The sequence below is a fragment of the Erinaceus europaeus genome, chromosome 17 (genome assembly GCF_950295315.1).
Source record: "Erinaceus europaeus chromosome 17, mEriEur2.1, whole genome shotgun sequence".
Lineage (NCBI taxonomy): Eukaryota > Metazoa > Chordata > Mammalia > Eulipotyphla > Erinaceidae > Erinaceus > Erinaceus europaeus.
In genome coordinates, this window is record NC_080178.1 from 68,289,336 (window position 1) to 68,316,914 (window position 27,579).

A 27,579-nucleotide genomic window follows, 5' to 3' on the forward strand; every position below is an offset into this window, starting at 1 on the left:
TTATGTGTTAGTAACTCCATATACCTGATACCAAGACTGTTTTGAGCTTCAAGCCTTTGAAGAGCAGTTTACTTCCGTTAATGAGTATTTTGAATTTAGTCCAAAGGGGCGGGAGTGATCCAGAAAACCTAAACTCTTAGAGCCTGACAGCCTACCTGCATCTCAGGCACAAGTTTCAGAAACACCTGTAGTTAATGAGGTTATAACTTTATTCTCTCTTGCTCTTCACTTAAGGCATAATTCAATCCGAAGGCAACTCAACCTGTCAAACCCTGACTTCAATATCCAGCAGCTTCAAAAACAGGAGCAGTTGACTGGAATTGGCCGAATTAAACCAGAATTATATAAGCAGAGGTCTTTGGATAATGATGATGGGAGAAGGAGTAACAGCAAAGCCTGTGGGAAACTGAACTTCATTTTAAAATATGACTGTGACTTAGAGCAGCTCATAGTGAAGATTCACAAAGCTGTCAATTTGCCTGCCAAGGATTTTTCTGGGACTTCAGATCCTTATGTCAAAATTTATTTGCTTCCTGATCGGAAAACAAAACATCAGACTAAAGTTCACAGAAAGACCCTGAACCCTGTGTTCGATGAAGTATTTTTGTTTCCTGTTCCCTACAATGACCTTGAAGCACGGAAGCTCCACTTTTCTGTGTATGACTTTGATAGGTTTTCTCGCCATGACTTAATTGGCCAAGTGGTGGTGGATCACTTCTTGGACTTGGCTGACTTCCCCAGGGAGTGCATCCTTTGGAAGGATATCGAATACGTCACCAATGTAAGTTCAACCATTTTTTTCATTTTGTGGGATGGAAGGGGCTTCTTAGTCATCATGAAAACATACTGCTTATACCTTATTTGTTTCATTGAATGTTATGATCTTATGAGGATTCTGATCCCCTTAAATTTAGTCTGCTATTTTGGTCAGTTATATTATCAGTTTCCTAATTGTAAGCCAAACATATTCCTATTATGATGTGAACTAGTTATATTACTTCCTTTTTATGCTGTTAACTTCAGTGAGCATCTTCTGCATCTATTCATGGGTGATACATGTGATTTACTTTCTTGTAGATCCTTTATCTGGGGTAGAATCTAGATAATTGTTGATTTATAGAATTAGTTATATGTAATATATACTAAGCAGAATACCTTCCATTTTTTTCCCTGTTCAGTACATTTAGAGGCCTTGGGTTTTGTCTATTTTTTCTTCAAACTAAGATGAGCTTTCTTGGGCCATGGAATGGCTTAGTGGTAAGATATAGTGTATGCATGCTAGATGCCCCCGGCTCAGTTCCTGACACCATCAGCAGCTAGAAATGAGTGATGATCTAGTCAAAAAAAAGAAAAGATCTCATTCTTATCTTTTTCAAATTTTTGTTTTGTTTTATCTTTACTTATTGAATAAAGACAGACAGAAATCGAGAGGAAAGGGGGTGGTAGAGAGGGAGAGAGACAGAGAGACACCTGCAACCCTGCTTCACCACTCGAAAAGCTCTACTCTTGCAGGTAGGAACCAGCGTATCCGTAATCCATAACCTTCAACCATAAGTTACAGCTCTTGAATATGTCTTTATTTTGTTATTGCTCCTAGAAGACTGTCCTTCTGGTTATAAAAATTGGGGGTGGGTGGATATCAATTCTTAGTTATTCTGATTTTGCTATTGTGGCCCTGTCATTCCACAGTCTTTTGACTTTTAGTTGTTTGTGAGAAGTCAGTTTTCTCTCTTCTGTCTTATTGATGTCAAAAATCGATTTCCTGTTATATAGTTTAATTATAATAATTGCTAGGTAAGGACCATTTTTATTTTTCCTGACTGAGATTTATTGGGACTCTTGATTCTGAGATTCTCTTTTTATCACTTCTGGAAAATTCTCAGTTATATACTTTTGTCCATGTCCATCTATAAAACTGCTGCTTGCTGTTTCCGCAGGGGTCTTTTTAAAATTGATTTATTTTATTTATTTTTATTGTCACCAGGGTTGTCACTGAGATTGGTACTGGCACTATGAATCCACTGCTCCCCTGTGGACATTCCCCCCCCCTTTTTTTTTCTTTAAATTGTTTATTTTATTTCATAGTTCAAGAAAAATTGAGAGGATTGAGGAAGATAAAGAAGGAGAGAGAAAGAAATACACCTGCAGCACTGCTTGTGAAGCTCTCACCTTGCAGGCAAGGAGTGGGTCTTGAACCTGGGTCCTTGCATATAGTAATGTGCTCAGCTTCCTTCCCCTCCCCTCCCTTCCTTTCCCCTCGCCTCTCCTCTCCTCTCCTTTCCTTCTTTCTCTCTTTCTTTCCTTTATCATCAACATAATTTCAGTTGCTTTTAAAATTATTTTTACTGTCATATATATATATATATATATATATCATTTTATAGTCTGTTGTTTGTAATTCAGGTAGTTATAATCTTTGCAGCTATTTCTCTGGTTGGCATGTGTGTCTAACATACCAGGCCTGGTTGTCTCTTGTATTTAGCTATTTCTGATTCTAAGCTATTTCTGATTCTAAGCTTGGGGCTTTTTTGGTAGAAGATGTCCAAACATTTGACTTTAAATGCACTTCTTCTTTTTTTTTTTTTAATTTTTTATGTTATTTATTCCCTTTTGTTGCCCTTGTTGTTTTATTGTTGTAGTTATTATTGTTGTTGTCGTCATTGTTGGATTGGACAGAGAGAAATGGAGACAGGAGGGGAAGACAGAGAGGAGGAGAGAAAGATAGACACCTGCAGACCTGCTTCACCGCCTGTGAAGTGACTCCCCTGCAGGTGGGGAGCCGGGGCTCGAACCGGGATCCTTATGCCGGTCCTTGTGCTTTGCGCCACCTGCGCTTAACCCGCTGCGCTACAGCCCAACTCCCTTAAATGCACTTCTTTAGAAGAAGTTATTTCTTAGTATTTCTCCGAGGTGTTGAGGTGAGCTACCACCACAGAATCACATTAAGCTAAAATTTGAACTCCGTGGGTTTCAGACAACAAAGGTAGAATGGATATAATGACTCTATTTCAGTGCAAAGTTCTATTAATGGTTAAAAAGTGGCAGAGAGTGGAACTATACATTGTGATCTTACAATCTTGTAACATACTATTAATAACAAATAGTAATCCTTTTTTAAAAACTGGCAGAGAGAAGCCGGGTCACGTTGCATCTGGCTGAGTGCACACTTACTATGTGCAAGGACCAAGTTCAAGCTCCCAAGCCCATCTGCAAGGGCAAGTTTTACAAGGGCTGAAGCAGTGCTGTAGGTGTCTCTCTTCCTTTCTATCTTCCCTTCCCTCTTGATTTCTCTCTGTCCTATCAAATAAATAAATTTAAATTTAAAAAATACGGAAAGAAAAAAAAACTGACAAGACTTTTTCTCTTAGTTTTACCTACAGCCAGTTCCAAGCAGGATGTTTCCTCAGTGTCTACTTTTATTTATTTTATTATTATTTTTTATTTATAAAAAGGAAACACTGACAAAAATCAGAGGATAAGAGGGGTACAACTGCACACAATTCCCACCACCAGAACTCTGTATCCCATCCCCTCCCCTGATAGCTTTCCTATTCTTTAACCCTCTGGGAGTATGGACCCAAGGTCATTGTGGGATGCAGAAGGTGGAAGGTCTGGATTCTGTAATTGCTTCCTCGCTGAACATGGGCATTGACAGGTCGATCCATACTCTCTCTCTTTCCCTAGTGGGGCAAACCTCTGGGGAAGTGGGGCTCTAGGACACACTGGTGGGGTTGTCTGCCCAGGGAAGTCTGGTCGGCATCATGTTAGCATCTGGAATCTGGTGGCTGAAAAAAGAATTAACATATAAAGCCAAACAAATTGTTGGCTAATCATGAACCTAAAGGCTGGAATAGTGCAGATGAACAGTTGCGGGGGTCTCCATTTTATAGACAGCTAGTAGGCCTATTTTAGTTATCTCCTTATAAAAGACAGATGTTTTATTTTATCCATCCTTTAAAGAAATGACACTTCATTTTCAGGACTCCTGCTTTATCCAGCTTTGTCCTAAAGTAGGTCCCAAATGCTCTGAACTATCAGAAAGCCCTACATGTCTCTATTTAAGCTCAGCAGTTACCTTTTTAATTTAATGTTTACTTGTTTCTTTCAACTGAATTTCCATTCCGTTTGACCATTTCTGCTATACATGAAAAGTAATTTTGTAAACTTGTAGTTTTACCTGTAGGCATTTTTTTTTTTTTTTTGCCTCTAGGGTTATCACTAGGACTCGGTGCCTGCACTACAAATCCACTGCTCCTGGAAGCCATTTGCCCCATTTTGTTGCCTTTGTTGTTGTTGTTATTGTTGCCATTGCTGTTGTTGAATAGGACAGAGAGACATCGAGAGAGGGAGGGGAAGACAGGGAGGGGGAGAAAAAGATAGATACCTGCAGACCTGCTTCACTGCCTATAAAGGGACCCCCCTGCAGGTGGGGAGCCAGGGGCTGGAACTGGGATCCTTGTGCTGGTCCTTGCGCTTTGTGTCATGTGCACTTAACCTAGTGCACTACTGCCCAGCCACTCTATAGATATTTCTGTGAACATCCTACTGCTGAAAATACTGTGCTCTATATTGTTCAAAGCCTATGTAAAAAAAAAAAAAAGCAGTCTTTACTTGTCCTAACCAAATAATACCCTATATTTACTACATGTTTGCCCTGTGCTCGAATACACCCCCCCAAAAAAAAAAGACTTTAAAAACCCATAATCTAAAATACATAGGTAAAATATAGTTGAAGGGTCATAGGAGATTCATGCAGAGTCATATAGCTAAATAATTGCCAAGTGGTAGTTAGGACTAAGTTAACAGCCCAGTCCGTTCATGAGACGGTATCTTAAAATTATTGAACATTCTAGTGTGCTTCTCTTTACCCTCTTTCCTGACCAGCTCCTGCAAAACTGTTAGACCCTAGTGTAAATAGTACTTCAGAGAACTCTTTTTACTTTTTTGTTTCTTCTCTTTTTGCCACCAGGGTGTGGCTATAGGTGTCTGTCTCTCTCTCTCTGCTCTATTCCCCCTCACTCTCAACTTCTCGCTGTCCTATCAAATTAAATAAATAGTTATAAGAGAGAGAGAGAGAAGGAAAACATTGAGACAGAGAAAGATGTGATGTGATCTACTGGGTGATGTGCTACACCTGCCCCCAGCCTGAGAGAACTCTTCTCTGAGACCTGACCTAGGAGAATTTTTCTTGTATTTTCTTCCAGAATTAATCACACATCACATGTTTTTCCTCCCTTCAGATAATGCTGTGGATACAGAAGCCATTTATGTTTTCTCTCAGCCCCCCCACCCCCACTCCTGGAGTTAGGGGCCTGGAACATAATGTGATTTCACATCTTAGACCTTTTTCATTGAGATAAACAAAGAGAGATAAAGACAAAAAGAGAGGAGTCTGGGTGGTAGCGCAGCAGGTTAAATGCACGTGGCGTGAAGCGCAAGGACTGGTGTAAGGATCCTGGTTCGAGCCCACAGATCCCCATCTGCAGGGGGGTCACTTCACAGGTGGTGAAGCAGGTCTGCAGGTGTCTTTCACTCGCTCTCTGTCTTTCCCTCCTCTTACCATTTCTCTCTGCCCTATCCAACAACAACAGCAACAGCAATAACAACAACATTGATAACAAAGGCAACAAATGGGGAAAAAGTGCCTCCAGGAGCAGTGGATTCGTAGTGCAGGCACCGAGTCCCAGCAATAACCCTGGAGGCAAAAATAAATAAATAATTTTAAAAAAAGACAAAAGGAGAGAGAGTATGGTTGTGGGTTTTGAACCCAGGCCCCAAACACATAGTAAGGCATGTGCTCTGCTCTGTGAGCCATCTCTCCAGCTGCTAGCACCATGTCTGGAATGTAGACTAGTGCCTCTAAAAATTCCAGCCTCTAGAATTTTGTTTGTGAGTGTAAAAATTAATACGGTGTTGTTGATTAAATGAAGCTCTGTATGAGGGCCTAATCTGGTGAGACTCCAGGGAGTGATTTTGTGGGAAGGAAGTGTAATTCAGAACTAACGCCATAAACTAATCTTTTAAAACTTTGTTCTTTATTTTTCCAAAGAGATTATGAGTTTTACAAATGTTAACAATCAAATAAAACTAATTCTAAAACCTTCCTACTAAGGAGAAAAGTACCAGTTGTTCAGTGTGAAAGAAAAAAGGATAGTGTAATTAAACCTCTAAATTACTGAAGTAAGATAATACATCTCTGCAAGGAGAGTATCTAGCCCAACTCTAGCAGCTGGGGAATGTCAACACTTGGGGAAGGAGTGCATTGGTGGTTTGGGAGGATGTGGCAGTTGTGCTCATTGCTGGGGCAGAGACAGAACCTCCCTCTAGCTTTCAAGCTTCTTTTCAGGCATATGAGACAGATTAGCAGATGAACAGAATCATAGACATACAGGTACTATAGATGGATTCGAAAGCAAAATAGGAACCTATATCCTAAGCTTAAGAACGGGAGAGGAGACTAACAGGATGAGGAGAGGGTGATTCATATGAGAGTTCCCCACACTTTCCCTGAGTGAGGCTCCTTGGAAATGGTCACTGAAGAAGGTTTCTGGGCCATAGGTGGAGACCAGACAGCTTCTCAGACCTGCTAAAAGTAATACTTTTATATCCTTTTTCTCATTTTAAAATTGGGCTCCTAAAGGATTAGGCCATATTTTTTTTCTGTGGGGGGGATTAACCTGAAATTGATAAATTGAGTTGAGTTTGACTGTCAGAGCTTTGGAGCAGTTAGTAAGATAAAGTTGAATTTGAGGCCGGAAGTGGTCAGAGACTCAGTAATTGCTGAGGTCTTGATAACATATCTAGATAATATATCCAAAGACTCCTCCAAAAAAGCTACTAGAAGTAGTAAATTCAGTAAAGTAGCAGGATATAATGTTCATATAACTTCAAGGTTCCATTTAGTTTAGTTTGCTTGTTTTGGTCTTTTAGTTACCAATTTCCCTGCATCCTCATATTTCAAATGTAACTGTCTTGCACAAGATGTAATTATTACTTTTAGTCTATTCTGCAAATAATTGATGCTTAGCAATTGAAATTGGTTTACTTACCTCATTGTGACTATTGGAGTTACTATTTACTATGCCTGCACTGCAAATCTAATGCTCCTGGAGGCCATTTTTCCCATTTTGTTGCCCTTGTTGTTGTTATTGTCATTGTTGTTGTTGTTGGTTAGGACAGAGAGAAATTGAGATAGGAGGGGAAGACAGAGAGGGGAAGAGAAAGATAGACACCTGCAGACCTGTTTCACCCCTTGTGAAGCAACCTCCCCTGCAGGTGGGGAGCTGGGAGCTCGAACCAGGATCCTTATGCCGGTCCTTGTGCTCTCTGCCATGTGCCCTTAGCCCGCTGTGCTACCACCCGGTCCCCAGGTTTTCCCTCTTTTAATCAGGTTCTCATTTTACTTTCTTCTTTCGTTACTTAGAAGCTATACCTTCTATTTTTACTTGCTTAGCATTTTCCTATGAAATGCAGCCTGTAACTTTGTTTATTAATAAAGTGACAAGTTAATCTTGGAATTACACTTCCTCCAAACTGTATGTATAGGCTTTCGCTAACCATTTCCATTCCAGTTAACATGCTGTTATTTTACAGTATTTAATTTCTATCTGGTTTTCTTTTTATGCCCTCAAACCTGATCATTAATGTTTTGTATAGGCAATGATTGTTTGAATTCACCACTTACTTACCACTGTGCTTTATCATTTCTTAGGGTCTTGTTCCTACATTATTTTTCATGTCTAGGACAGCCTTGAGAAATTCCTTCAGTAAAAGTGTCTGTTGCACTCTGAATTGTTACTATTTGTCTGAAAAGATCATGGTTTCACAATCACAAGTTAGAAAAAATCAAATATACAACTCTTATGTGGATAATTTTTTTTCCTTAGCAACTGATCTATTATGGTCTTGCCTCCAGACTCTTGGTTTTTAGAAATCAGCTGCAACCTGTTTGAACTGTGCTTTTCTTTTCTCTGTGCCTTCTCTTTGTCATTTGACAGTGATATAAATGGTCTGGATTTTTTTTTTAATGTGATTTACCTTAGCATACAGAGGTGTCCTAAGTCTGAGGATAAGTGTCTTAATGATTCTGAGAGTTTCCAGCCAACATCATCTTAGAACACTGTCTCTCCTTGACACCTCCTGCCTCCTTTTAAGCATGTCCATAGAGTCTTGCTCTTAGTTTCACCTTCGTTCGTTTGTTCTTCTTCCATTTGTGATGCAGCTTGGATATTTTCTCAATATCTGTCCTTCAGCTGAGGAAATAGTTCTCTAGCAGTTTCTAACTAGGTATTAAACAAGTCCATTTGGTTTCCTGTTTTATTGATAACATTTTCATACTGAATGAGCTGGATTTCCAGTTTGTGTAATTACTTGAGGGGCAGAGTGGTGGTGCACCTGGTTGAGTGTACATAGTATAATTACTTGATCCTTTTTTATACTTTAGTACCTTTTGCCCAGTTAATTGATCATCTGCTTGTAATGAATGTTATTTTATTTATTTGTTATTCTTTTTTTAATTTATAAAAAAGGGAACATTGACAAAGCCATAGGATAAGAGGGGTACAGCTCCACATAATTCCCGCCACCAGAACTCTGTATCCCATCCCCTCCCCTGATAGCTTTCCTGTTGTTTAACCCTCTGGGAGTACGGACCCAAGGTCATTGTGGGATGCAGAAGGTGGCAGGTCTGGCTTCTGGAATTGCTTCCCCGCTGAACATGTGCACTGGCAGGTTGATCCATACTCCCAGCCTGCCTCTCTCTTTCCCAAGTAGGGTGGGGCTTTGGGGAAGCAGAGCTCCAGGACACATTGTTGGGGTTGTCTGTCCAGGGAAGTCTGGTCGGCTTCATGGTAGCATCTGGAACCTGGTGGCTGAAAAGAGAGTTAACATACAAAGCCAAATAAATTGTTGAACAAGCATGAACCTAAAGGCTGGAATGGTGCAGATGAAGAGTTGAGGGGTACTCCATTTTGTAGATAGCTAGTAGGCATATTTTAGTTATATTCCAAAGAGCCTACGACTATGTTAGTTTTTTTTTCCCTGAGCCTGAAATCTGATATGCAGGTGGATCCAAGTTATTATCTGGAGAGATGATATCATGGCTGGAAAAAGACCAGAAAAATGGATCAGGGAAGAGAGTAGCTCCCTAATATGGGAAAGAGGTATAAATATTGTTGACTGTAAACCCCATCGATTTGATTTGGTCTGGGGCCCATATTCAGTTTAGGAGCCTATGTGACCTCTGCATCCCTGTAGATCTGAGCTCACATTCTGTGGTCATGAGTAGGAACATTCCAAGCCGCCCCAATATCGACCCATCTTCCTCAGGTGTAGCACAGAGTATGTTATCCATCCTCCCTTCAGAGGATGGAATATTCTCTACCGTTGTTGATCCAAGTTGAGGGCAAGGTCTTATGGGTGGCCCACAAAGGGGTCTATTTTGTTGTTCCTAATAGAGATGACTAATAACAGTGGAGAGGGATTTATTCAAAGTCTAGGCCCATCAAGTCTGTTTGGGCATCTCAGGACTCCCTGGTTAGGGCCCCAGCTGGTGGAATGGCCTGATAGTTACTAAAGAGTCATCATTAAATTGTGCCAGTCTCTTGCCCTTATTCAGCTTTTGCAGTCCTTGCTTTGCTAAGGTTAGCTTTGGAATGAGTGAGAGAACTGTAATAGGAAGTAGGTGAGGAGGGTATCTAAGTCTAAGTGGGCACTATTTCATTATGAACTTGATACTGACTCACTGCAGACTAATGTGTATTTTTGCTTTCAGGTATATATTTTGCCCTTATTTTTATTTTTATTTTTATTTTTTTATTTAAGAAAGGATTAATTAACAAAACCATAAGGTAGGAGGGGTACACCTCCACACAATTCCCACCACCCAATCTTTATAACCCACCCACTCCCCTGATAGCTTTCCCATTCTCTATCCCTCTGGGAGCATGGACCCAGGGTCACTGAGGGTTGCAGAAGGTAGAAGGTCTGGCTTCTGTAATTGCTTCCCCGCTGAACATGGACGTTGACTGGTCGGTCCATACTCCCAGTCTGCCTCTCTCTTTCCCTAGTAGGGTGGGTCTCTAGGGAAGCTGAGCTCCAGGACACATTAGTGGGGTCTTCAATTCAGGGAAGCCTGGCCAGCATCCTGGTGGCATCTGGAACCTGGTGATTGAAAAGAGAGTTAACATAGGAAGCCAAACAAATTGTTGAGCAATCATGGGCCCAAAGCTTGGAATAGTGGAGATGAAGTGTTAGGGAGGTACTCACTGCAAACTCTAGTGTACTTCTGCTTTCAGGTATATATTTTGCAGTAGTTTATGGATACATGTGAACATAAGCTCTCTCTCACAGAAACTGGTGTATATCTAGGTTATGGGACTTTGTTAGAAAGTGAACCACCAGAGATTATATTAGAGTGTACTATAAAAGGAAAGGTCTCACCCGAGTAATGAAGCTGAAGGGTTGTCATTACACATGAAGTCTCTGGACACAGTCTGAGGTGAAGCATGTTGAGGTGGCAATCGTTGCGTTGGTTAGGTTGTGATCGGGGGATGCAATATTATTTGTTTTGGATTGGGAGAGGCATACGGGAAAGTGGGTCCTATACAAGGTTTCCAGGACTGGGGGAAGTAGGGGCTCTCTAGGGGATATGTGAGGTTCCTGCTGTCTTAGGGTTCAAAAAGACAATCAATATGTTGTCATCACATTATTTGGTAATTGGGTTAACTTTGAAAAGTCCTTTTGTTAGGGTTTGCTGTACAGTATCCAGTATCTTGTATATAGTTGTGCCATTGGATGCTTCTAATCTACTTGGTCTAGGCTTTTGAGAAAGTCCGCATATCAAATACACAGCCTATATATTAAAAAGATTCAGTTTGTGTTTTGAAAAACTTTGAGACATACAATTGATTTTCCCCCTCTCATATTAATTAACTACTGATTTATATGTCTACATTTTGCTAGGAGTGTACATAAACACCATTCCCACCACCAAAAGACTGTGACCCATCCCTCCCACCCACTCCCACCCCCCACTGCCCCAGGAAGCTGCATGTCTACCCCTCACCACAGGGTTTTTACTTTGGTGCCCTACTTACAATTTGATCAGGTCCTGCTTTTAGTTTCCCTTTCAGATCTTCTTACTCAACTTCTGTTGATGAGTGGGATCATCCCATACTCATCTTTATCTTTCTGACTTAGTTCACTTAACATAATTCCTTCTAGCTCTGTCCAAGATGGGTCAGAGAAGGTGGGTTCATTGTTCTTGATAGCTGCATAGTATTATTTTGCCCTTATTTATGGATACATGTGAACATATGCTCTATCTCACAGGACCTAGTCTATATCTAGGTTTTGGGACTTTGTTAAGAAGTGAACCACCTGGAATAGAATTAGAGAATCCCATGAAAGGAAAGGTCTCACCGGAGTAATGAGAGTGAAGGGTTGACATTCCACGCCTGATGTCCCTGGACACAGTCTGAAGTGAAGCATGCTGAGGTGGTACTCGTTGCATTGATTAAGTTGGGATCAGTGGATGCAATATCATTTGGTATGAATTAAAAGAAGCATATAGGAAAGTGAGCCCCACCCTAGAGGTTCCAAGACTGGGGGAAATATAGGCTCTATAGAGGAAGGGGAAGGTTCCTACTGTCTTAGGGTTAAGAAAACTAGATAGTTATTGCTATAATCACATTATTTGGCAACTGGGTTAACTTTGAAAAATCCCTTTGTTAGGGTTTGCTGTATAATACACAGCATCACCATAATTTATGTCCTTTGACATTATTTGTATATAGCTGTGCCACCGGTTGCTTCTGTTTTCCCTGATCTAGGCTTTTAAGAGAGTCAACATATCAAAGACTCAGCCTATATATTTAAAAGACTCAGTTTGTGCTTTAAAAAGTTTGAGACATATAATCAATTTTCTCCTCTCATATTAGTGATTTATATGACTACAAATTAATAGGAGTGTACATAAACACCATTCCCACCACCAAACGATTGTGTCCCCTCCCCTCCCCTCCCATCCCATCCCATCCCCTCCCATCCCATCCCATCCCATCCCATCCCATCCCATCCCATCCCATCCCATCCCATCCCATCCCATCCCATCCCATCTCATCCCATCCCATCCCTCTACTCCAGGAAGCCAAACATCCACCCTCACCGTCACCCCAGGGTTTTTACTTTGGTGCCCTACTTGAATATGTTATTTTAGACATCTCTTCTATATTTGATATTAAGTAACTGGGAAGATGAACAGTTGTAGTACATAGGACTGACATGCAAGATGACCCAGGTCTCATTCCCAGCAACACAATACCAGAAGAAAGTAGGGCTTTGGTATCTCTCTTCTCTGTCTCTTTCTCTCTTTCTGAGAATAAATACATGCACAGTCAGATATCTCCCAGGATGAATACACAGCTAGCTCACTGAAAACAGCTCTTCTGCAAACCTGGAACAATTGAAAACAAAATTTAATAGAGTTGTCATGGGTAGCAATTTCATCTTTGAAGAAAGGTGAAACTAGCTAGGTAGAAAGTTCCTCTGGGACTATGTTTAATGATCTTCTACCTGTGGAAGCATTACAATCCAAAACTACGAGCCAGTTTCCTGACAGGAAGCCTTATCCCATGGATTGGCATTTGCTTGCTTGGAAAATGAGTTCTGAGTCTTTGGAGAATCGAAGCAGTCTGTGGTATTTACAATACAGGCTTACTGTCCAGTGGCTAAGTGTAGTCTAATTCTGACAGATGGCTCTCAGGGGAAATTTTCTTTCAGAGTAGATTATGCTTCCATGCTGAAATGCTCTAATTAAGGGAGTCTATAAACATAGTGGGGGAGTGAAAGAGAGGAGAAGATAACCTCTTTCTTAGCAGGCAGTTTTTGGAAAATGGCCATGTTTGCAATCTTTATCTTCTCAACCCCACACTCCACCAAGAATCTAGGCCATTGCTCTGCTAAAAATCTTGGTCATGATGGAACGGTGGTCAGCTTTTAGGACAGAGAGCTGTGACAACACTTCCTACAAGGTCCTGCCTCTCTAGTCTCATGTCCATCTGGTTTCTTTGGACCTTTGTTAACTATTTAGCTAATTAAATGTGTAACTACCCTGGGTTATAACTCCCAGAATAAATGGATCATTAAAATGAGCATGACTAATTTTTCTAAATCCCAGCAGATCCATAAATTTGTCTGTTGGATATTGTTAATCTTCCTTTGTATAAGTCTACTACTTTTAATTTGAAGTATTTAATAACATAATGGATGGAAACCAAGGTGATGATGGCTAATGAAGTAAGTAAGGAGATGAAAGTCAACTAACTTCTGGATGGTTTTGCTTGCTCATATATGGAATATAAATCACTGAATCACATGAACTGGTGGGGGAGGGGGGACCAAACTGTTTTTGATAAGATTTTGTAAGAACTATGGTGGTTGAAGTTGGTGTGCTGATCTTTGGTGGGTTCAAAGTGTAACTTTACCTTTATAATTTTATAATCTTGTAAACTATTATTAAATCACTAATAAAAATTATATTTTAAAAAAGCAATACTTAAGAGGAGGCCAGGTGGTGGTGCCCTGGGTTAAATATCCATAGTACAAAGCGGCAAGAACCAGTGCAAGGATCCCAGTTCGACACCCCACCCCGGCTCCCCACCTGCAGGGGGTTGCTTCTCAAGCTGTGAAGCAGGTCTGGAGATGTCTCTCTCTTTCTCTCTCCGATTCTGTCTCCACCTCCTCTCTCAATTTCTTTCTGTCCTACCCAATAAAATGAAAAAAAAAAAAAAGGCTGCCTGAAGCAGTGGATTCATAGTGCTGGCATTGAGCCCCAGCAGTAACCCTGGAGGGGAGAAAAAAAGAAGCAATGCTTAAGATACTGCTCTCTCACATGCATTAGTTGCTACTAGCTTAACATTCCAGTGATATACTTGACTGTCACATGCAGGAGGATGAATTTTGCACAAGTGAGTAGAGAAAACTCAAATTTGGAAGCTAGGAAGTCAGTTTCTGGATCAGAAAGTATATTCAGGTTCTACCTTTTGTTACTTAGTCTACCAATGTTTTTTGATACCTACAGTGCTTTAAGTAATGTTCTATGATCAAATACACTATGGTCATTACACCTTTTGGAGCTTATGGTTTTGGGCAACAGGAAGGTGGGCAGAAGGGACAGATAGCAAACAAAAAGATGTACAGGTGTGCTTTGTCCTCTAGTGCTTGGAGAAGCTGATGTTGAAATAGAGACTAGAGTCGGGCGGTAGCACAGCGGGTTAAGCGCACATGGCGCCAAGTGCAAGGACTGGCATAAGGATCCCGGTTCGAGCCCCTGGCTCCCCACCTGCAGGGAGGTCGCTTCACAGAAGCAGGTCTGCAGGTGTCTATGTTTCTCTCGCCCTCTTTCTCTTCCCCTCCTCTCTCCATTTCTCTCTGTCCTATCCAACAATGATGACATTAATAACTACAACAATAAAACAAAAGGTTACAAATAAATATAAAATAAAAAATAGAGACTAGATGAAGGTTAGGAGTTCACCAGTCCCAGAACAAAATCTTAGGCAAAAGGAACTGACATGTACAAAGACCCTGAGACAGAAACACTTTTGGCAAGTTCCATGAGCCGAAAATGCAGAGTGGTTACACAAAGAGATCAGAACTCAGGCAGAAATGGAATTAGTAGGGCTATGTGGGCAAGAAGTCTCTTTAGCTCTAGTTTTATGAGTAATTTCATAGGAATTGAAACCACGAAGGACCACATATAGATTTGCTCTTAAAAGAACACCCTGGTTGCAAAACAGGAAATGGCTGGGAGGGGACAACGAGAAAGCGATTAGGTATTGTGGAAGTTCCAGGGAGAGAGAAAATTTTCTGTCATGGAATAATGCATGGTGTAGTAGAAAAAGAGAAAAGTGGCAGAATCCAGAAGGCTTTTTAATACTGACATTGACTACTTGCTATACAGTGGTTGCATATGTTTAAGGTGTGTTTCTTGATAGCATGTGGTATATATATCTATTTGTTAAACCAAAATAATGAATATGTTCATTACTTAAAACATGTATGTTCATTACTTAAAACATATATGTTCCTTTGTGCCCTTCTGCATCTCCCCTTCTGACTCTAATACTTGGGAGCATCCCCACACAATTTTTTTTTTGCCTCTTTGGATTATTGCTGGGGCTCATTGCTGGCCCTACAAAACCACTGATCCCTCCCAGCAGCCATTTTTTCCTTTTTATTTGCCTCAAGGGTTATCACTGGGCCTTGGTGTCTGTACTATGAATCCACTGCTTCTGGAGGCCATTTATGCCATTTTTGTTGCTGTTGTTGTTGTTGTTGTTGTTGTTGTTGACATTGCTGTTGTTGTTGGATAGGACAGAGAGAAACTGAGAGAGGAAGGGAAGACGGGGAGGGAGAGAGAGAGAGAGACTCCTGGACACCTGCTTTACCTCCCCAGTGCAGGTGGGGAGCTGGGGGCTCGAATTGGGATCCTTATGCCGGTCCTTAGACTTTGTGCCATGTGCACTTAACCTTTTTTTTCTTTCTAATATTTTATCAGATACAACAGAGAGAAATTGAGAGGGAAGGTATAGAGGGAGAGAGACACCTGCAGACCTGCTTCACTAATGGTGAACCCCAGTCCTTGCACTTGCTAATATGTGTGCTTAACTGAGTGCATCACCACCGACCCCACATATTAACATTGGTTTACAAATTGTAGGATTAGAAGGATAAGATTTTACACACACACTCTCAGACACACACACACACACACACACACACACACACACACACACACACACACATACATATGTGTGTGTATGGAGTGTGCATAACTCACCGCATCCACCACCAAGGTTTGTTTCACTTCTTTCATTCTCAATTAACTATTTTTGAGATTTGGCTACATTATTGAATGTATTAATAGTTCAGTCCTTTCACTGCTGACCACTATTCCATTGCATGAATATACCACTATTTGTTTATCTGCTATTTGTTTGAATAATAGTAATTATTATTGAATTACTTTCAGTTTGGGACTAATAAAGATAAAACTGCTACCAATAAGGGGCCGGGAGGTAGTGCAGCAGGTTAAGCGCACATGCACAAAGCGCAAGGACCCCAGCTCTCCACGTGCAGGGGAGTTGCTTCACAGGTGTAAAGCAGGTCTGCAGGTGTCTATCTTTCTTTCCTCCTCTCTGTCTTCCCCTGCTGTCTCCATTTCTCTCTGTCCTATTCAACAACAACTATAACAATAATACTAACAACAACAACAACGATAGACAACAAGGGCAATAAAAGGGAAAAAATGGCCTCCAGGAGCAGTGGATTCGTAGTGCAGGCACCGAGCGAGCCCCAGCAATAACCCTGGAGGCAAAAAATTTTTTTTCTCTCAATATTCATGTGTATTGTATGAGTTTCTCCTTTCATTTTTCCTGGGTAAGTAGTTAAGAATAGAATGGGTGCATCTATAACAGGTATGTGCTTACCTTTGTAAGAAATGGCTGAACTGTCAACCAAAGTGGTTAGGCCATTTTATATCTATGGTATCAGTGACTGGAAAGTTCTTGTTGCTCTGCAGTCTTACCAGCACTTGGTAGGGTTGGTCTTTAATTTTAGGCAAACTAACAGATGTAAAATGGAATCTCTTTGCAATTTAATTTGCATTTCCCTTGTGACTTCTGATATTGGGCATCTTTTCGAGTGCTTATCGGCCTTCTGTTATTTTCTTTAATTATGTGTTTGCTCAGACCTTTTGTCCAGTTTTTTAATTGGGTTTGCTTTTTTATTATGGAGTTGTGAGCCTTCTTTATATATTCTGGTATCCATTCAATCCTCTTACAAAGTGTGTTCTTCTAAGCTATTTTCATTCTCTTAACGTTATCTTTTAAAAGTAAGAAGTTGATAGTTTTGTTCAAATCCATTTAGTCAATTTAATCTTTAGTAGACTGTGCTTTTGGTGTCAAGTCAAAGAAATCTTTGCCTAACCCAAGTTATCAAGTATAATTTTCTCATGTTTTCTTTTCTGGAGCTGTATAGTTTCAGCTCTTACTTTGGGACTGATCTGCTTTGAGTTAAAATTTTTACATGGTGTAACATATGGGTGAAATTCCTTTTCACTTGTGTATGATATCCTGCGGTGTTAGTACCGTTGTTGAAAATGATAGTATTTTGTCTACATAACAAGTTCATTACACTTTTGAAGAAAATGAGTCATCTGTATAGGTCTATTTCCGAACTTATCTCTCTTACCTTTATTTTGGTATCTTTATTTTGAGCAATAAGGTCTCGATTCTGTATATTTATGACAGTTCCTAAAATCAGTTAATCTAAACACTTAAATTAACTTTGTTATGTTTGTTCTAGCTTTGTCCTAATTGTTCAAACTGATTTTAGTTATTCCAAGTTCTTTCCATTTACATGTGAATTTTATAATCAGGCTGTTTCTTTATACATGCTCACATACTCTGATGGAATTTTAACTAAGGGTTGTATTGACTATGAATCAATTTGGAAAGAATAGGCATCTTAAAATAGTGACACTTCCTAGTAATAAACAGTTCCTATCTCTCCATTGATGCATTTTTTATTATTTATTTCAGCAATGTTTTGTGGTACAAACTCTGGAATTCTCTTATTCATCTTATCTTGCTGTTATACTGAGCTCTGCCTGGGTTCCTTTCTGTGCTGTCTTAAAAATTCTTTTGATGTAGTGATTGAGTCAATCATAAGATCTCATTTTATTCATTTATTTATTTATTTTAATGGTCCCAGGAGCTCAGTGTTAGCACTAAGAAATCACCGCTCCCAGCAGCCATGATTTTTTTCTTTTTCTTTTCTTCCTTTTTCTTTCTATTTTATTTGAAAGAAATCAAGAGAGAAGGAAGAGATAGAGAGGGGGAAAGAAAGACACCCACAGATCTGTTTCACCACTTGTGAAGCAACCCTCCCTTGCAGTGGAGAGCTGGGATTCGAACCTGTGTCCTTGAGCCTTGGTAGTGTGTCTGTGCTCAAGGTGGGTGCACCACCACCTGACCCCAGATTTCATCTCACTTGTTTCCTGCCACTCAAGTATCACTTATCTTCATTGTCTGATGCCCACTGTCTTGGAAATCATTGTTTCTTACACTTTGTTCAGCTACTTGGTTGTTTAAGATGGGATGGTAAATTCACTCCCTGATGCTCCCATCAGAAGTGATTAATTTTCTCTGAGACTTGAATAGTGGAAGTAACCAAAGATGATTTTTTTCTCTTTTTTCAGTTTCTAGCATTAACAACCTGAGGAGGGTGTTGATATTTACTATTAGGGAGCATTAGGTGAAGAATAAATAGGGTATTTATTTATCTTGATGTGGAGAAGAGCCATGTATTTTGTTTGCATTCATTTACCCCCTCCAGTGAAACATTCAAGTGTGAGAAAATATGGAAAGCAGTTAGATATGACATCCTGGAGTTCAGAAATGGAGTCTGAGATGGGTATGTGAATTTGTGCATTTTTCACATCTGCTATTTATGTTATTTCTATTACTGAACTTGATGCTTAATAGGAGAACTAGAGTGAAGAGAGTATGGAGCCAGTTCCTGTGATCACAATGTAACCTGACTAGGACAGCCAGGGAAGTGAAAGGAAAGCAAGTGGATTGAAGTCATTAGAAGAATGTTTCCCAGAGCTATAGCAAAGTCTAGTAGTTCAAAACGTCCTCTGTTGTTCATTAAGAAAGGACTTGAAAGAACCCATAGAGTTCTGCCATATGAAAGACTCATAGAAGGTAGCAGTGTGAACTTACAGCATAGTGGAGTAGATTAAAAAAAAAAAAAAAAGGAATTGAGAAGGAAAAGAGATGAGTTTAAATAGCTCTGAAACATTTGGCTACAAAAAAAAAAAAAAGAGGAAGTGGAGGGGGTGGGGGATTGAATTTGGGGACAGGGTTGTCAGGATGGGAGGGCCCCAAGCATTCTAAATACCTTGGTTGATAAGAACCAGAGATGTGGGAGAGCTTTTAGCTGTAAGAAAGAGGTTAAGCAGTAGAAGGAGCCTATTGGAAGGGGAAAGTGACCTGGAGCAGAGTTTGTGAGTCTAGTATTGAGCAGACACTTCTTCCCATATCCCAAGTAGGAAGCAGCAGTGCCAAACAAGCAAGAAGTGCAGCCCATCTGATGGCTCTGTCTGTCCGTGAAGTATGGTGAGGGACTGTGTTGTGAATGAAAGTGAAGTAGCCCCTGCCTGTGGTCCTCTGGGGTGCACTGGTCTAAAGACTTCATATATAATGACTACAAAAATAGAACTTGTTGGGGGCTGGGCGAGAGCGCAGCGGGTTAAGCGCACATGGCGCAAAAGTGCAAGGACCAGCTCAGGGGTCCCCGTTCGAGCCCCTGGCTCCCCACCTGCACCGGGTTCGCTTCACAAGCAGTGAAGCAGGTCTGCAGGTGTCTGTCTTTCTCTCCACCCCTCTGTCTTCCCCTCCTCTCTCCATTTCTCTCTGTCCTAGCCAACAACAGCAGCAGTAGCAATAACAACAATAATAAGAACAATAATAAACCAAAAGGGAAACAAAAGGGAAAATATGGCCTCCAGGAGCAGTGGATTCATATTGCAGGCTAGTGATAACCCTGGAAGCAAAAAAAAAAAAAAAAAAAGAACTTGCTAAATTATCTACATTTGTTTTCTTATTTACCCCTCCCTCCTTTCTTTCTTCCTTTCTCTCTTTCTTTCTTCCTTTCTTTCCTTCCTTCCTTCCTTCTTCCTTTTGTCTTATTTTTTTCTTTACCAGAACGTTGTTCAGTTCTGGCTTATGGTGGTGCTGGGACTGAAGCCTCAGTCATGAATGTCTTTCGCATAACCATTATGCTGTCTCCTTAGCCCAATAATCTCACTTTACTATTGCTCTATTTTAAACTTTAAACATATTTTACTTTTCAAAAATAATTTGTTGACATTTATTAGGTCATAGAATCAATGAATAAAATTTAAAGTAAAGGGTAGTTCTATCATCTACAGTTATCTACAGTTATCAACTGGCCAAAAGATGTGGCCAGTTCCTAGAAGATTCTGTGTGCGTCCCCTGTGTAATCTCTTGAGTGTGATTCTTCACGTGCAACGTGTATGACACTGTGACATGGTTTGACCTGCTACCTTTGCTTTGATACATTTAGGGAAAGAAGTAGAGCACATACATAGCTGTGCATCTCAGTGAACCCTATCTCACTGCCCAGGGAGTGGGCACTCTGTCCTTAATCAACTGGACAGGACTTAGCTCCATTTGTTCATGTTTCCTGAGATGAGGGCTTCCCTGGCAGCCAGGCACCTCCTGACTAAGCAAAAAGCCCCACATGCAACCCTTCAGAGAGCGACTGTCTGTATGTTTCCATCAATGTGGCTGAAATAGAAGGTGGGCTGCTGAGTTAAGCAGTGCTACTTTCAGAGAGTTCCTATGAAAACATTTTAATCAAAGCAAAGTAAAGCTTGTAGGGACAGGACCTGGGGAAGTGTTACATGTAGTCTGAGGGCCGTAGGCCCAGCATCTCTGAGGCTGGCGCTGGCCTCTGGGAATCAGAAAATTTACAGATGCCCATGCAGTGCTTCCACTTAGGCCAGATGGGAAGGTTGCACTGTGCTTTCACACCAAAATGTGGCTAGCAGCGGAAGGTTGCACTGTGCTTTCACACCAAAATGTGGCTAGCAGCCTATTGAGGGGACAGAAAGCAGAACAGAGGAAACTGTGGAGATTCGCCATAGAAGGCAGAGATCAGCAATCGGTAAGGGCAGAGTACTAGAAATGGTCGAAGGCCCAGGCAAGCATTTGTTCCTCCAACAAACAATGCAAGCCAGGTTTGCTGCTTGGTGTGGGGATGCCCAGAGAAACTGGAGGAGAATACCACCAGCTGGCCGCAACAGAGTCTGCGACATCTGAGTGGAAAGCAGTGCCAGAAGCGGCAACTAGTCTCTAGCTGTTTTAATTCCCTTCTGACTCTGGTAGAGAAAGGCGGGGGGAGAGGAGAGCATTTCCCAACAAGGGAGCTTTCTTAACACCTGGATTTCATATTGATAGGAGTTTTCAGAGTTCGAAAGATTCCCTCTTCTGGTCATGCAATATTTAATAATGATACTTATTTTAATTTTTATGATAAATTTTTCCCCTTATTTTTAATTTTTTTTAGCTATTTATGATTGGATAGAGACAGAGAGAATATGAGAGGGGAGGGGGAGATAGAGAGGGATAAAGACAGAGAGACACCTGCAGCCCTGCTTCACCACTCGTGAAGCGTCCCCCCTACAGGTGGGGACTGGGGTCTTGAACCTGGGTCCTTGTGCACTGTAATGGGTGTGCCTAACCAGGTGTGCCGCCGCCTGTCCCCCTAGTGATATACATTTTTAAATAGGGGGATGTCCCTCTCAGTGGTGCATACAGGCTCCAGAACACCACCTAGGAATCTTGTGTCATTCTCTGCACACTAACTAACCCCCTCGTCCTCCCCAGAGTCTATTAATCTGTTTCCAAAAAGAAAGGTCACCATATGGCCCTGCAAATGTCACCTGGCCATCAGCATGGCTTCACCTCAAATGAGGAGGCATGAGAACAGCTAATTCATAATTGTTGTTTTCTTATCACATCAGTCTTGTGCTGTAGTGAGTATTTAGTGCTTTTGTAAGACACCATGTTGGAGAGTAAGAGCCATAATTATGCCATTAAAGAATATTGCTTCTGCATTAAGTGGAGGTGGATCCCTGTGACTCACAGATCCTGGACATCTTGTAAAAGCTCCTCTCCCTGAGCATTTAGGGCCATATTTTACTGGCCTCTGCTTCAGGAACAGAGCATTCCCTCAGCATTCTCAATACCTTGAGCTATTTTTAGTGTTTAGTCCCAGGCAGGTGTCAGAGCCTTCAGACTTTTGTATTATTATCTTTTTTTTTTTTAACAAAAGAGAATCCTTTTGTGTTTTCAGGCTGTGGGTAGTTATTGATTTGGGGGGAATCAGCTTAGTTCCTTTTCTAAATGGAGTTGGTCCTCTTTTACTATCTTTTTAATTTTCCTACTCACAGAAAATATCCGGTCTAATTCTGATTCTGTAGATATCCCTGCTCAAGCAGTTAGTGGCTGAGGTTTAGTTTGAGCATGAGAAGAATGAGAGGGAGGCCACAGCTGTGAGTGGACCATATATCCTGATGCCATTTTGAACTTTCCATTGCTTGGGAGGGGGGCTGTATTTGCAACAGGAAATTTCAGGTGGACTCTTGTCAATGTCACCACCACTTTCTCCTCACTAAGTATTATCTTTGGATGGATAAAGAACAGGGAATGGGATATGGAACTCTGGTGGTGGGAATTGTGTGGAATCCCTCTAATCGCACAATCATGTCGATCATTATTAAATCATACATATTAAAAAAAAAAAAAAACGCTTCCAGAATTGCCCAGGAGGTGGTACAGCCGGAAGAGTACTAGACTTACAAGCATGAGACCCCAAGTCTGAGCTATAGCATTACATATGTGGAAGTAAAGCTTTGGTTCTCTCACTCTCCCCATCTCTCTCACCAGAAAATAAACATATCTGGAACACAAACAAAAACTCCTCTTTCAAGTAACCTGGGAGGTGGCTCAGCAGGTAGAGTGCAGGTCTTGCTACGTAGGAGGCTAGGGTTTACTGGCCTGCACCACACAGGAACACCAAAGGCAGCACTGGGGGAGTCCCATGGATGCTAAAGCCATGTGTCTCCATCTCCCTCTTTCTAAGAATCGGAGTGGTGTGGAACTATACCCTATAATCTCTGTCTTGTAACCCGCAACTAGTCACAAATTAAAAAGACTTACAGTGGGAGCTGGGCGGTAGCACAGTGGGTTTAGCGCACATGGTGCACAGTGCAATGACCGGCATAAGGATCTCGGTTCGAACCCCCGGCTCCCCACCTGCAGGGGACTCGCTTCAAAGGCGGTGAAGCAGGTCTGCAGTTGTTTGTCTTTCTCTCCCCTTCTCTGTCTTCTCCTCCTCTCTCCATTTCTTTCTGTCCTATCCAACAACAACATCAATAACAGCAACAATAATAACTACAACAATAAAACAAGGGCAACAAAAAGTAATAAATAAATAAATATTTTTAAAAGATTTACAGTAAATGAAATATAAAATTAAAAATTGCTTGGAGACGCGGAGTGACAGTACATCAAACCATGGGAAGCTCTGGGCTCATTTTCTAGAACCGTGTTAAAAACAGAATAAAATAAAAATAAAAGGAAATGCTTCTTCCACAGATGCCAGAAGCTGGGAGAAAGGGGCCTGGGGACTTGTTATTGAATGGGTACATAGTATCTGGGTTCATTCTCCATCATCATATTAAACAAATAACAATAAAATAAAATGCCTCTCACACAACTGCCAGAAGCTGGCAGAGAGGGGTTTGGAATGAGCACAGCTGTGCTATTGAATGGGCACAGCATTTGGGATGCTGGAGAAATTGTGGAAGATTTTAGTGGTGATGACCAGACAACGTTGTGGATATACTTAAGGCTGCTGAATTGTGCTCTTGCAAGTGTTTTAAGTGGTAAATTTAGTATTATGAATATTTTGTCACAACTAAATGAATACAAGCAAATGAAGTAGCCAACACCCTCTATCTACCAGGATGTGAAAGAGAAGTGCTATTGAGTGGAGAGCCTGGCTCTGAGCTCACAGAGCTGCCCTTCCTGAGACTGGGCATGGAGGCTGTGTCATGGGGGTAGTTCCTCCTCATGCCCAAAGAGACTCCAGAAGCTGAGGCTGGCCTTCTCAGCTCCTGGAGAATTGGGCACCAGCCTGCCAACACGTAGCCTGACAACTTACACATGTAAACCTCGATCTCGCATCTAGTTCCCACTTGCTGTGTTGTCCCTTTGCGAGGTTCTCTCCTGATTACTGAGCACACACATTGGAAATACAAAGCAAAAATCTTAATTTAAAATGCAGGTCTTTCTTTCCCACTAGCCATCAGCATAATCACCAGGGTATACTTCCAATGGGCTCTACAGTGGTTACATTGCTTTTGTAAATCTCGCAGTTCATTCCCACAGAAATAAAAGGTGTATCATTCCCATTTTAGTGTGTGTGCTCAACCAGGTGCACCACTACCTGGCCCCTCACACCCATTTTAGAGAAGAGGAAATTGGCATATAGAGGGGTTTATTATTTATCACATAATTATATATTATATATCACATATTATTATAATCACATAAATAGTAAGTTGCAAAATGAAGTTTGAATGTAAGCCTATTTAAAACTTGTATTTTCCCCATAATGACAGACTTTAAATTATCTTAATCAAAATGTACTTTAACTATATCAAACAGAAAAGATTATACACAACAAAGGGTATCATCACCGAAACAGGACATGTTACAGAATGAGAGATTTTCATATGTCATACATCAGATAAACCTCTAGTAACTACAATATATGAAGAACTCACTAACCACAGCAATACAAAAATAACCCCATAAAAATAGGGAGAGGCCGTGGACAGAATCTTCACCAAAGAAGAGATTCAAAGAGTTAACAGACATAAGGGAAATTGCTCAAAGTCATTTATTATCAGAGCAATGCAAATAAAAACAACAATGAGATACCACTTCACACCTGTGAGAATGTCTACAGTTGGGCCGGGCGGTAGCACAGCAGGTTAAGCGCACACGGAGAATGTCTACAGTAGAAAGGACAGAAAAAATAGTATAGTCGAGAATGGGGGGGGCATGGGGAAGAACCCTTCTACACTCCTGGTAGTAATGTCAGTTTATCCTGTCTCCATGGAAAACTGTCTGGTCTGGAGATATCTCAGAACACTAAAAATAGACCTGCACTATGACCCAGCAATTTCTCTTCTGGGAATTTATGTAAAGGAAACTGAAACACCTATCAAAGAGATCTACATAAACCTGTGTTCATAACAGCACAATTTGTAATAGCCCAAACTTAGAAGCAACCCTAGATGGCCAATGGTAGATGAGTGGCTAAGAAGAAAAAAAAAAAGAAAAAGAAAAAAATATATATCCAATGTGGCTAAGAAAATATATATATATACAAAAAGATACATATATACTTTACACATTAAAGATTATGAAGTCATCTCCTTTATCTGATCTTGGATGGAACTTGAAGGAATCATGTTAAGTGAGATAAACCCAGAAGAGAAGGCTGGATACCAGATGACCTCACTCTTAGGTGTAATTTAAGAAACAAGGACGGAAATGGAAAACACAAAGTGAAACTTAGACTGGGTGTGGTGTCTTACCCCAAAGCAAAGACTGAGAAAGGGGGACAGGGCATTGGGGTCCTGGTGCACAGTGGTGGAAAAGGACCAAAGTTAGGGATGAGTGCTTTGCAGAGAGCTACCATGTGGAGATGAGAAATTATACCCTTGTGTCAGCAGCTATACTGAAATCCATTAACACCTCCCCCCATAAAATGATTTGAAGAATGTAAAAAACATACTTTAACCATTTTTGTATGTTCATTGTCAACTCTGAAATAACAGTTATTTGAGTTGGTATTCAAATGGAGAGTGTTAACTTTGCTGGCATTATAGACTCCCTTCTCCCTGTGGGTCACTTGTGCCAGTGGGACCATTCACAGGGCCTTGTTCCCTCTGGGTAGTTTTTGATGAGTAGATAAAAAATCAGAGCCAGAATTGGAGACAGGCTGACCAGACAGATTTCCAGAAATTTTTTTTTTATTAATCAATAGAAGATGTTGAAACACTGAGGTGGAAGAAACTATTAATCAATATTTTGCTCTGGGAAAAGATAACATGTAACTAGAAATGAGACTTTAATAAGCCACTAGGGGATTGTGATGACTTTCCCAAATAGCTCAGGTTACCTTGAGTACTCACAGCCCCATCTTCTGAAGATGTAGGTAGGTTAATGGCAGACTTCAGACTTGACTATTCAGGGGATCAGAGAATCCAACACTGCTTTCAGCCTTCTTTCTCAACTTACTAAAATAGTATCTCTTTTATCTAATACACATTGAACAGGTATGTTAAGTAACACCAACTTGAAAGATGGCCAAGGTCAGCCCCTTTCTGAGCTCCTCACCTGCAGGAAACAAAATCTCATCCAAGTCTTACACCCTTTTACCTCCAAAATGCAGTGTGGCTGCCTGGGGTCACTTTCCTTCATTTGTCTTAGCTCAAGATTTACTGCCTCACCAGTGTGTCCTGAAACCCCACCTCTCCAGAGCCTTGCCCCACTAGGGAAAGATGGAAACAGGCTGGGGTTGTGGATCCACCTGTCAACACCCATGTGCAGCTGAGAAGCAATTATGGAAGCCAGACCTTCCACGTTCTGCACCCCATAATGATCCTGGGTCCATTTTCCCAGAAGGATAAAGAATAGGAAAGCTCCCAGTGGAGGGGGTGGGATACAGACCTCTGGTGGTGGGAATTGTATGGAATTGTACCCCCTTATCCCACAGTCTTGTCTGCCATTATTAAATCACTCATACAATATTTAAAAAATAAATAAAAGATTTGCTGCTAAGGCTTTCTTCCTCTGTCTTTCAAGTCCAGTCCTCCACGCCTCCTTTCATTACTGGCTCTGCTATTGTCACCACCACTAACTCTCAACCTGACATCAGGATTGCATGAGAATAGGGCCAGAAGGAGGAAGTAAATACTCTGTACATTTTGACACTGCTGAAAAACAAATAAATTGATGATCAGGTAATGGTGCACTGGATTAAGCACACACATTACAGTGTGCAAGGTTCAAGCCCCTGTTCCTTACCTGCAGGGGGAAGCTTCCTAAGTGGTGAAGCAGTTGCTGCAGATGTCTCTCTCTCTTCCTCTCTATATCCCCATCCCCTCTGTTCTCTCTGTCTCTATCCAATAATAAAGATTTAAAAAGATTAAAAAATGAATTTCCAGTTTTTATAAGCTATATTATATATTTTAATATTTGAAAATGTTTTGTGAACTATTCTTTTTTATTATTATTTATAAAAAGGAAACACTGACCAAACCATAGGACAAGAGGAGTACAACTCCACACAGTTCCCACCACCAGAACTCCACATCCCCTCCCCTCCCCTGATAGCTTTCCTGTTCTTTATCCCTCTGGGAGTATGGACCCAAGGTCATAATGGGGTGCAGAAGGTGGGAGGTCTGGCTTCTGTGATTGCTCCCCTCCATCCCCGAACATAGGCACTGGCAGGTTGATCCATACTCCCAGCTTGTCTCTCTCTTTTCCTAGTTGGGTGGAGCTCTGGGGAGGTTGGCATCATGGTAGCATCTGGAACCCAGTGGCTGAACTATTCTTCTAAACTAAGATGGGGGGGAGAACCTGATAAAAGCTCGATGGTTTCTTGAATCTTTAGCACAGGTAAGGTTTGATCTATGCGTCTTTTGGGGCAGTGGGCACATTTTCAAAAGAATGCCATCTGTGCTAATTGGCCTGGGATGTGGCTAGCCAGGGTCAAACCCCCACTGTCCGCACAAGAGGGCCCCAGGCTTTTCACAGCTTGTCTGATGGCAGTCACTAACTTCGCAACTTGCTGGCCTACATTGGAGAGCAATTCCTGAATTATGGGCTCCCCACGTGGGAACTA

At 41.1% G+C, this 27,579-nt stretch overlaps 1 protein-coding gene across 4 annotated transcripts in view; it reads left to right on the forward strand.

Annotated features, from left to right (window-relative positions):
• Nucleotides 1-27,579, forward strand: part of SYT9 (synaptotagmin 9) — a 307,624-nt gene that overhangs the window by 188,499 nt on the left and 91,546 nt on the right. For all 4 annotated transcript variants that reach the window (XM_060176973.1, XM_060176971.1, XM_060176974.1 and 1 more), the window contains exon 3: nucleotides 235-781. In XM_060176973.1, coding sequence (XP_060032956.1) covers nucleotides 235-781 — 547 coding nt within the window. The remainder of the gene's footprint in view (nucleotides 1-234; nucleotides 782-27,579) is intronic.